Here is a 12,846-nt window from a genome sequence, read left to right on the forward strand (position 1 = left end):
ACATAGGTAGAAGTTATTTCATCGTAAGTGGATTTTTTTGGGTCTCATTTTGCACTTTTTTAGTTTGATGGGTTTTTAAGTAATTCATAGCAGCCAGGACTGGCTGGAACCTTTTGAAATCACTACAAGGAATAGCATTAATAGGTCTAATGAAAAATTTGGGGGTAATTTAAATCAAGAAGGGGAGTTATTTGATTTTTCAAAAATTTTTATGATAAAAATCATACTTTCACATCTGATTAAATGGAATTAAAAAATTTGATCATATTTTAAGTAAGACCACTCTGGCTTTCTTGGAAATTTTTCTTTATACAAAATGTACAAAGTATACCTAATAATTTTTACAAATGATTATTCAAAAACAAACTAAAAATAGGTAATATAAGTTTACGGCTAAGTTTAGAGATTATTTTTCAAAATATCATAAAATGTGTTTGAACAAGTGTATTTAACTTCTGCATTATAATACCTTTATTCTCCCCTTTCAAATTTCTGATAACTTAACTTAATGTTTATGAACTATGACATTTTTTTTCATGTTAACATATTTTTTACATAAAGAAATTGAAATTAAACTTTAGAAAACATTACAAACTACTTAAAAGTTAAACTGCTGCAGTTTAATGTTATTTGGGAAAAGTGCTAATCAGACAACATTATTGTAAAGTAGTATTTGATCTAGTTCAAAGGAAACCTGAATAAAATTTGTGCTTTTTTTTTTTTATTATTGATAAAAAAAAAAAAAAAAATTTAAAAAGATTTAACAACATTTTGTAAGAGCTTACAACAACACCGGCAACATTATTTTTTGTTGTCAGCAAATGTAATAAATATACAAAATCTTCATATTGTCGAAATACTACTTTTCCAGCATCTGCTTCTTCACTACTCTAAAAATAAAAATAAGAATATAGTCAGATTAAGAGTTGATAAGAACTATTAACTTTTTACTTTAAAACTGCAACTGCAACATCAATCTATATTAATCCAAAGTTTTTGCATGACTGCTTCTTTTTAAAACTTTATATTTTTTTGAAATCAGGTCATGTGTACCTAATGCTCAGTTTTTTTCTTACATCATACAGTATTATGAACTTCTTTAAGACATTATGTCAATAATTAGGAATATTGATATGAAAATAAATAAATTTTTGAGTTAAGTGCTGTTGCTTTGCTGATTTTCATCTGGAAAAAAGGTATCCCTTATCCTTAACAAAAACATAAATTTGGAAAATTAAATTAAATCAAACCAAAACAAAAACCAAAATAAAAACCAAAATAGAAACAAAAATAAGAAATTATATTGTAATTGTATTTTGATTTCTAGTTTATTTATCTAAAAAAATTGTACCAGTCTTATGAAACTTCAACTTTTTTACATGTAAGGCAAGTTAATTACAAGTGAAATCACAATATTGATAATTAATCACAGATTACTTAACTTATGAAAAAGCATGCATTTCCAGCTTTTCTTCAAACTCTAGGCCACACTTATTCTAAGAAAGGCTTTCTTTATACACGAATATAAAAAGTCACTTACCAAAAGTTTACTTTGAACAGTGAATTTAACAATATCCCCATCTTTTGTTGCATCTGATACAGAAATTTTGAATGACATATCCACTTCGTTAAAGAAATAAGTGATATATATATATATATATATATATATATATATATATATATATATATATATATATATATATATATATATATATATATATATATATATATATATATATATATATATATATATTGTAAGCCGATCGTTTATATGGCCTATTTATATAATACAATATTGGCAACATTGAAAGCTAATAGGGTTACTCTGGATTTTAAAAAAATGAAGCATTTAAGCTGTGCTTCCTACATTATAACGAACTCTTGTTTTGTTTTATAAATTATTTTTAGGATTAACAGAGCAATGCCTAATTTCTCAATTATAACTAAATCTTTCATTCAATTTTGACAAACCAAAAGTGAACATGAAATACTTCGTGAATTGGTGATAAAAATTTCACGCACGCTTTAACAGCCGTGTTCTGAATATTTAGGCGCAGCGTTACTTCTAAACCACTAAAAGAACCTGTATTCGAAGTTCATTTACATTAACCACTAAAAGAACCTGTATTCGAAGTTCATTTACGTTACTTCTAAACCACTAAAAGAACCTGTATTCGAAGTTCATTTACAAGTTCGATTAATTTCGCTAATGGAGTTGAAGTTCTTTTTCCGAGCAAACCTATGTTGATTGAAAAATTTCCGTTTTATATTCAATCTTTCTATGGAAAATGACAATCTTGACCATAACGAAACCATGGAGGAAAAGGTACTTTTACAAAATTGTTTTATTTAAGTAAACGTTTTAACTTTCGTAATCGACAAATCTTTACAGGTTATTCGGTGAATGATCACGTGACATCACATTTTTATCAAACCTTTAGGACAAAACATAGAATTAATAGAAACAGGAATTTTGACCGGTTTTTCTTACTTAAAGATCTTCGATAGGTCTTCCGTAAAAGAGTTTAAGTAGTTATACATTATTGTGGCAAAAATGTTTGTAAAGAAGACTTGATTCCAAGATATATCTATCTATATCTATATCTATATCTATATCTATATCTATCTATCTATATATATATATATATATATATATATATATATATATATATATATATATATATATATATATATATATATATATATATATATATATATATATATATATATATATGATAGCCTTACATATATTATTGTCATCTTCCTCAGAGGAGATCAAATGAATTATTCCCAAAAAACTTGCAGAAAAAAAATGGCAATATTCTTGTTTTTCCTTTTTGCAACATTTATCAAGTGACCGGCACAGATCAAGGATTACGTAAACTCAAATGCTTTTGGAAGGATTTGTATTGGCTGCTAATAATGGACAGCTAGCCTTTGAGCTTATTTTGTCGGCTAATCTTCTTGTTTAACCTATGCTTGCTCTGAGGTAACAAATCTCGAAGAACTTATTGGCGAAACTCCAGGTGAGATCTTAATGTTGAAGCATTTTTCATTTTTTGGTTTACAAAACCGTTTTCTACGTTATTCATGAGCCGTTTTTCTGAAGGATCATGTTCACTTGGAGGAGCATCATTAAAAGTCCTTTTTTCTTATTAGAACTTTTTCAAATATAAGAAGTTTAAACTTAAGAAGGCATTAGCATAAAGTAAATGACAGCTTCAGATTTACGTTCCAACGAAAAAATGCTTATTTCGAAAAGGGTGCCTGGTGTAGAATGAGATTTTAACTATCACGTTTTTTTACTCCCCAGTAAAAATTTATTTTACGACCCCATCCACTTTTTCATTACTTTAAAAATTTTTAAAGATCGCAATAAGAAGCGATTTTATTTCATACTAATATTATTTAAATTTTTGAATGTTATAAAGCCTTAGATTGAATTTTTTTTTTTTCACATTTAATGATAACATTTTGATCAATTTTCCTATGCCAGTAACACTTGCAACGGTTCCAATCAGATCTTGTTTCTTAGCAACAGTGTGGTATATTTAAGGAATTTCAATTTCTTTTTGGATTTGATTTTTAGTTGATTTTTGATAATAAATACGAGGCTTCGTTGATGTGAAGACAAATGTTGATAAAGATACAAAAAGTTGTCAAAAAAGATAAATTTTAGGAACAATAAATTATATATTTTTGAACCGGTTCTTGGAAAGAACTTTTTCAAGCTTCTTCTTGCTGTCCCTGGCTACCATTATTGAATTTTGTTGCATATTATGAGGAGGGATAACTAAATTAAAAACAACGATTGGAAAAGGTATAAACAAGATGACCCTTCAACTCTTCTTATAAATAATTGATAGAGCGAAAAGAGTTAAGTTAAAAGCAGCAACTGAGAAAAGACGTACACACGAAGATTTATTCAACCTGCCATATAAATAAACGATAAACAAAAAGAAGAAAAGTTAAAAACAACGACCGGAAGAAGATTGATACACGATGATTCACCAACCTTTCACGTAAGTAAATGATAAAACGGAAAGAAGAAAAGTTAAAAACGACCGGGAAAAGATGTAAACTCGACGACTCATCAACTTGCCATACAAATAAACGATAAATAGGCATCGCAACAGAAAACAACCAAAAACTATCAAAGTTTAAAAAAAGAGGTCTATAAGAGGAGGAAAAGGAGAGGGTAGAGTAGGAAATGGAGAGGGCAGAGTAGGAAATGGAGAGGGCAGAGGAGGAAATGGAGAGGGCAGAGGAGGAAAACGGAGTTTTAAAGAGAAGTAAGAGAGAGTTTTTAAGAAAGTATTTGAAGATTTTTAAAGAGAGAAAATTTTTTGTGAAAAATATTGGGATGAACAAGAAGTTTTACAAGTGAACAAAAGAAAAAAAAGAAGAAGAAATTTTAGATTATTAGAAGAAGTTAAGAATTAAATAGAAATCAGAAGAAATGTTGATTTAAGAAGAATAAACAGATGTTTCAAATAAAGAAGAATTATTCTTATAGAAAAAGAAGAATAAAACGAGGAATAATTGATAAAAACAGTATCGAAGACTACAAGTAAACTAAGAGAGTATTATTTGAATTTTATAAACGTAATGAACAAAAGAGTGCAAACCATTACGCACTAATAGAACGTTTATTGAGTCTACTCTTTAACAACACTTTTGAATATATCTTAAGACTTTCTGTTTCCTCCTGTGCTCTACTTAAACTCTAGGACTTCTGTTACTTTTAACAGGAGCCAACTATTTGGACCTACCAGCTCCCAAAGCTTATTGGACTCTGAGGACTGGTAGCTTAAGTTTCCTAAACTTGTCAGAAACATCAGATAATGTCAGAAACTCAAATAATCTGATCAACATCTTTTTTTTTTTTTTACCTCCTGTTTTATATATTTTTATCTACCAAAGACCAACTATTAAAATTAATTCACCTAAACAAAAATAATTTGATATTTAAAATAAAATTTTCCAAATACAAAATTTAACCACCAACTGTTCCGTCAAGTATCAGTGATGTCTTTGCATAGTGGCAACCTCTGCAGAGCCAACCTTGGGGTATTTATCCATGAAGCAAATTGGAATCCAGGAACTTCTCATACCAAGTAGAAAACAAAGTGCTTTCCATCACAATGTAATCACCGCTGGCACCTCTGTCTTTGTGACAAGGGCCTCTTTTCTAAACTCCTGAGCTTCTTTGATAATTTGATGCAGAGATCATCCAGATTGAAACTGACTCCAATCAAACCTAACCAGGTCTATCATCTTGACCACCTCCTCCTTGGTTGAACGCTAGGCATTCTGGAATTTGACATCTAGCTCTCCTTTGACCCTTGTCTTCTCTCCAGTTAAAGCCTTCGCAAAGCGGAAGATGTGTATCTGTAGCATATGTCTCCTGCAGGGAGACTATCGAAAAGGAATGTTGAGAATAGAGCTAAAGATAACAACAGCTCACAGTGTACTCCAGTATTGAACGCTATAGTATCACACTAAACAAAAAATATTTTTATTTAATCTACAATGTCGAAGTATTCAAACAGATTCAAAATCAGTTCCCCATCCGCCTCCTCCTAAAAAAAAATTACATTTCACATAAATTACATTACATAATACCTTTGTATAATATAGTTCGTTTTATATATAAAAATATCACATTTAATCTTGGATAATAAAAATTAGTTCGTGTATGATTTAAAAAGTTTTAAGTTATAACAATAAACAATCAAATTTGAAGAAATAGAAAAATAGTAGTTAAAAAGAAATAATAGACAGTAGACTCAAAGATTGTTCAATCGGTCACTACCATTGAGTCCCTCTGTAAATCAGGGTTCACTAAAAGGTCTGTGCCAGATTAAAATTGGATCAAAGAGATAAAACTGAGATAACTGTGGCATCCGGATCCTCAGTTTTAAAGTAAGAAAATTCAGTTTTTTTTTTCAAAATTCAAAAAAATTAGATGTTAAAATCAGGGCTGTGGAGTCGGTAAACCGCAGTTCCGACTCCGACTCCGACTCCTTAACTTTATCATGGACCGACTCCGACTCCGACTCCCGACTCCGACTCCGACTCCGACTCCTTCATAAGTCACCAATTTGTAACAACAAATTTACCGCGTTAAAATGTTAAGATTGCCTATATCATCACCATGATATAAATAATCCGACCACTTAGTGCTTTAAACAATATTTATTAGAAAACAATTTCTGAACAAATAACTTTTCTGAACTTTTGTAAATAGATATACAATACTAATAAAATTATGAATTAGTCCTCAGAAAAAGTATTGCCTCCATCAGATCCTCCTTCATGGATGTCCTCAAATCTGATCTTATTATTTTTAGCGCAGAGAACAACCTCTCCACACTAACTTGAGTTGGTGGCAAAGCAGTAACCACTCGGGCAACCTCTCTGACCATTTCAGGATACTTATCAATAGCTTGCAGTACTGTTACTTTTGATGAACGGTCAAATTGTTCCACTACTTTTAATGCACATGAAAAACTGTGCTGAAATTTACTGGCAGTGTTCTCTGATAGAGATGACTCTTTTTCCATGCAGGAACGCTTTGAACGGTCTTTATGGTCCAAATATTTCTCAAAATCAAGTTCTTCATCAGTAGATGATGTTGAAGATGTGGTAGTATGACCCAATTCCTCTTGTTCCTGACAGTTCTGCAACTTGTTCATTCTTACTGCTATTTCAAACAGAGCTTCTTTTCCTTTAGTCAGTTGTTCATCATCAAGAAGTATCCGATGCATTGGGTCTACATAAATAGCTGCTAAAAGAATCTTATTTTCTAATAGTACTTTTTCTCTCTGTTTCATTGAAGCGACAATGCCACTTGCAAATAACGCTCCTTTTTGGGACAGACAAAACATCAAGTTTTTCCACTCCTTAAGGAAAATACCTGGAGTTAAGTCCTCTTCTTGCAATTTTTTAGTCACTGCAAATGGATGTTGTAGCAATTCTTCAAGCTCTTTCACCTGTTTCCATTGGCTTTCATGTAGCATCAATTGAGGATTAGCCATGTCTACGAGAAAGAGTTTCAGTTCAACCAAGCGTTGAATCATTAAGTAGGTACTTCCCCATCGTGTGGCTTGATCAATAATTGCCCCTTTTCCAGCGCGTCTCTTCAAAATTGAGTCAACTTTAGGGGTTCTAGCAGCAGTAGCCAATTTTCTCAATTTTTCAATTAGTGCAGCAGCATGTCCTTCTTGCAGACCATCCCGTATAGCCAGCTGTAGCGTATGCACAGCACAGCGCATGTGATGAATGCGAAAACGTATCGACATAGTTTCAACAAGATCATCTAAACTTTCATATTGCTGTTCATCTGAAGCAACTTCTGTTTGCTCCTCTGTCTCTATATTGTGTTCCTCCATTTCAAATATATCTGTTTCTCTGAACCCAGTATGTTCTTCCAGCTGCCTGTCACTTTCAGTTGTCTTGTTCATCAGTTTAATGGTACTTATCATGTTTGAAGCATTGTCAGTTACAACTGAAAGAACTTGTTCTTTTTTAAGTTCATACTCTTGAAGATTCTTCTCCACATGGACCTGGAGAAATTCGCTAGTATGATGAGCTTTGGTGTCTTTTACTGCCAAAGTCTTGGTAACTATTTTATTATTTTCACAAACAAATCGGACATTGATCGCAAAATAGTTCACTCTGTGACGTGTACAGCCGTTCATTTTAAGAAACACACAGCGTCCTTTGAGAGATTTTTTAAGTTCTTCTTTTTGTTTAATAGCTTCTTCAATAACTAATTTTCTAATACTCTCTCTCTCCAGAGAAACGCTAAGCTTGCAGGCCATTTCTCCATTAAGACCCATAAAAGCTGGTTTTGAAAATAATTAAATAGGCAAACCATCCTTTACCACAAGCTCTATGATCTGTTTTTTAAATGTTTCAACTGTCATTGTCACAGTAACTTTGTCACTAACAAAATATCTTGCAACTGATATCTGCAAGGTTTTCTGCTCCTTTATTTGGCTGGAAGTGCTGGTCACTGGTTCATTACTTTGGATGCAGTCTTTCTCTTTCACTACTTTGAATAGTTCAGAATGAAAGCGCTGTAAATGTCTCTTTAGATTGGAAGCTCTTGTAGGAGCATTTTTATCTTTGCCTGCATATGCACTGATCTTGACTCCACAGCATTTGTTTTCATCTGGATCATTTGTCATACACTGACAGACAAAATGTTTTCCATCTTGAGTAATAGTAAAATGTTCAAATACAGCAGACTTAACAGGAGGCTTCTTTGACATTGTCAGTTTTTTTTATAATGTGCTCACAATTCAAATGACAACTGTTTTTCCTAAAAACAGTTGCACACATTAAAATCTATATACACACAAGTATATGTATTTCACAGCTGTCCACTATGTATAAATTTATATGTTAGAATTACATTTGTCGGAGAAAGAAAAATGTGAAAAGTGCAGGTGCTATGTTTAGACACGAGGGGTTATTTATGGAACTATTGTAAAGCAGTAGGTCGGGGGGGTAGGGTGGGGCTAGTTGAGCAATTTTTACTAATTCTAACAGATCTCTTCAACGGTGCATCGGATTTACATTATTTTTTTACTATTGGAAAAATAGTTATATCTGCTAAAAATGGCATAGGAGAGAAAAACGTTTTTAGATTTGTTTGAGAAATTGTTTGAAAAGTTTACCCAGCTGCTCAACCTACCGCTGTGGGGTAAGTTGCAATAAACAAATTAATGCATTTCTGTGACTACAATGAATTCTTTTATAAAACTAAAATATATATACATATATACATACATACCTACATACATAGTATTGAGTCGCATTTCATCTACGTAAACTAAGAAAGTAAAAAGCGCAACTACTACATTGCGCATTAAAAGTAATTAAAAAGTTCTTTTGTTTTTGAAATATTTTTAACCAAAGAGTGCATAAATAAGACTTCAGTAAATTTTCAATTTTCTTTTGAGGAAAAGTTTGAAATTGAAAATATTTGTAAATTGAAAATAAGTGGCATTTTACAGTTTTTTAAAAACTGTAAAATGCCAAGACCGTAAAAAAAAAAAGATAATAAAGAACTTTTAACTTCGAAGTATTCAAAGAAATAAATTTACAAACATTTCAGCTTTTTACATTTGTTGCATAATTGTGCAATAATTATGCGCTTTTCTGTTAAATAGTAAAGTTGCGCTTTTTACCCTTAGTTTACGTACATTACATACTACACTACATATATATATATATATATATATATATATATATATATATATATATATATATATATATATGTATGTATGTATGTATGTATGTATGTATGTATGTATGTATGTATGTATGTATGTATGTATGTATGTATGTATGTATGTATGTATGTATGTATGTATGTATGTATGTATGTATGTATGTATGTATGTATGTATGTATGTATGTATGTATGTATGTATGTATGTATGTATGTATGTATGTATGTATGTATGTATGTATGTATGTATGTATGTATGTATGTATGTATGTATGTATGTATGTATGTATGTATGTATGTATGTATGTATGTATGTATGTATGTATGTATGTATGTATGTATGTATGTATGTATGTATGTATGTATGTATGTATGTATGTATGTATGTATGTATGTATGTATGTATGTATGTATGTATGTATGTATGTATGTATGTATGTATGTATGTATGTATGTATGTATGTATGTATGTATGTATGTATGTATGTATGTATCTGTGTGTGTGTGAGAGAAAGCTTGTGTCTGTATAACTGTAGTTTTGTATACATACAAATATGTGTAATATACACACACATATATTACAGTTATATACCAATAGTAAGTGAAATAAAATAATATATAAATTATTTATATACAGTATATATAATCAAAATATATATAAAGTATGAAATGCCATCATATCAAGCATAGCAAACAAGTAATACGTAATTCAAAACTAAATCAAAATTTCTATTTAAATTTTTAGCTAATATATTTTATTGACTAAGTAATATTTAAGTAAAAATATTTTCAAAAGAAGCAAAAATTAAATAGTTTTCACTCGCATTTAAACTGTAACATATTTCAAAAAAAAAAAGAATTAAAGATATCTTAAATTGCTTAGAGTATTTAAGAATGATTAATTTAAAATGTTTACCTAAAAATGTTTAGCAAAGTATAATCAAAAGTTAAATAAATGGGTAATGTATAAACATTAGCCATTACACAAACCTAAGTGTTGATAAATGGTTTTTTAAGCATCTGAGAGAAATATAGTAAATATAATTTTTTTTACTTTTTTGATCCGAAATCAAAAAGGTGCCCGCGCATCTCATTTGAACGCCGTCCAACAACCATTTAATGCGCATTATATTACCATTATATATACCTATCTTTCGTCCATTAGATGTTTTGTCATTTGATGGGTAGTTTGTGAGATATTTTAGTTGCCCAACTTGCCCCTATTCTTAACTAGCCGCGCTATGCTCAAATGGCTTAGTTGCCCCTAGCAATCAATCAGATTACACATTTCATTTTCCAAATAAGCTGTGAAGTAAAATAAAAGGTGGAATCTAGTTGCCTGGGGCAACTAGGCCACTTCTTTTTTACACAAAATTAATAAATAACTCCTTTGGTGTCTAAACCTAATAGCTGCACTTTTTGTACATCTACATAAGAGGTTTACAGCTGAGCATATGTGCTAAATTCACAACCATAAAAAGCAGCATTTCTTTATAATGTCCTTCATGATCCGGAGGCTACATTATAATAAGGAAATTATATATAGGAACTTATCCTGTTTCTGTGTGTGCAGTAATAAACAAAGTAAAAGAGATAACAATGCCAAACACAAGCACTATAGTGGTCAGATAGTGTTATTTCTCATGTACTATCACTTTACAAAAGAATAATGCAAAGTTAATGGAATACTTTCAGTCTTTCTGTTCTGTGAAGCAGCTTTTTTCTGCTTGGTGTTGGCACGTCTAACTTTCTACTAAGAATATGAAACATAGTGTAAGGCAGTGTAAGTCATGAAGTTATCTATTACAAGGGATGGTGGAAGAGAGTATAGGGGAGGTGATTTATGATTCTTAGTGATAAGCAGCAAAACACCCTGTTGCTTATCACTGTTTTAAAGGCCTTAAATTAACATATCAAACTCCAAGCCCTACAGTTGTTGCAAACTATTACTACCATTGCCATTATGTCTGGATATCCTACAGAGTCAGATACTTAAAGCTAGAGTTTGATACTTAAACTTTAGACTGACAGAACATAAAATATTTTAATGACTAACATATATAAAATCCTTATGAAAATTATGAAACTTTGAAAGATTTTTTTTAAACTGGAGTCGGAGTCGGTACATTTTTTCCGACTCCGACTCCGACTCCGACTCCAGCCAAAATGAGCTCCGACTCCGACTCCGACTCCACGACTCCGACTCCGACTCCGCAGCCCTGGTTATAATGAGTTTGAATTTTTTGTTTTTTTGTTTTTTTGTTTTTTTTTGATTTAAGACTAATCCTGGTAATCAATTTTTAAAAAAAGTTAAAAAAAAACCTTTGAAATTAAAATTCGGTGTATTCTTAAATCTTCGTAGCTTTTTTCAACCAATCCAATTCAACCTTTTTTTCAATGCTAAAAATTTGCTCACAAATAGTTTAAGGCCTGAATACTGAACTTTAAAATTTCATATCGAACTTCAAATTTTGAAGTTCAATTTCAAGTCAGCTGTTCCTAATATGAAACAGGGGACATTTCTTTAATGACGTCAGAGTTGTTCACAATTGGTAATTTATTTTAAGTATAATTGCCAACTGGTTATTTATTTTAACGACAACCGTCAAGTAAAAAGTAAAATACAATTGTCGTATTTATTTATCAATTCATAAAGTTAATGAATTAGAAAAAAACAGTTCCTTCCTTTTTATTCATATTTATTTATTTAAATATGCATCTATTTTCTTAATATTTGTTTATCTAAACATGCAGATGTTTAGCTAATTTTGATGACGGGAATACGTCAGTTATGCTGTACTTATTTTTTTTTGTGGTTTGGTATTTGATACCTACAAGAAAATTTGCAATTTTCATTTTGTAGCCATCGTAGACTCGTTTGGCGGTGATGGTTATAACAATTATCAAATAGATCGATACACGAATTCAACATAGTTGGTGCAAGAAAGGTAGTAATTGCACACTGCACCTTGCACATTAATTGATCACCACAAGAATTTATGATGTTTTTGATATAAGAAAATAAGAAAATAATATCAAAATGATATATAGACGGGATATATAAACAATATATAAACGAGAAAGAGGAAATACTTGCTTCACAAACTCTAAGAAGAGATGGATGAGTGAAGATGGAGAATCAAATGATTTGAATCTAGAGTTAACTAAACTGAAATGAATAATGGAAGAGATTTTATAACTAATACCAAAAAGTCTTTTTGCGAAATGACTTTCTGTTATAAACATAAATTGCATTTATATAATTATATATATAAAATTTATAGAATAAAAAGTAGGATGTTGTACATAATGTTAAAAACAACGAAGTTGTTTCTTTAGTTATCACTATTTACGCATATGAGCGTGACATGTATATATATACATATAAGCGTGTGTATATGTATATATGCCCACAGTGCTTTAGTTATTATTAATAAAACAATTGCATCTTTTAAAATGAGCTCCATAGTAATCTGTTCTGTGTTCATGTAACTATTTATCTAGACAACATATTTTACTTTAGCGTATACGTTAAATATAAACAAGTACATGTAAAATCTATTTACAGTATGCCCTTTAGTATATACTTCAAACTCCTTATT

The 12,846-nt window shown here is 30.5% G+C and overlaps 1 protein-coding gene across 1 annotated transcript in view; it reads right to left on the reverse strand.

The window, feature by feature from the left end:
* The window catches only part of LOC149885357 (sorting nexin-5-like), a 34,012-nt gene extending 32,354 nt beyond the window's left edge, over window positions 1-1,658 (reverse strand). The window contains exons 1-2 of the mRNA XM_090095692.1: window positions 1,541-1,658; window positions 786-890 (exon numbers count right to left, since the gene is read on the reverse strand). Of these exons, the coding sequence (XP_089951818.1) occupies window positions 786-890; window positions 1,541-1,618 (183 nt within the window). The 5' untranslated portion in view covers window positions 1,619-1,658. The remainder of the gene's footprint in view (window positions 1-785; window positions 891-1,540) is intronic.
* Between the last annotated feature and the right edge of the window lie 11,188 nt (window positions 1,659-12,846).

The sequence above is a fragment of the Hydra viridissima genome, unplaced genomic scaffold, assembly GCF_058129835.1.
Source record: "Hydra viridissima isolate aposymbiotic clone 2 unplaced genomic scaffold, HvirCarnegie_v1 scaffold_8, whole genome shotgun sequence".
Taxonomy (NCBI): domain Eukaryota; kingdom Metazoa; phylum Cnidaria; class Hydrozoa; order Anthoathecata; family Hydridae; genus Hydra; species Hydra viridissima.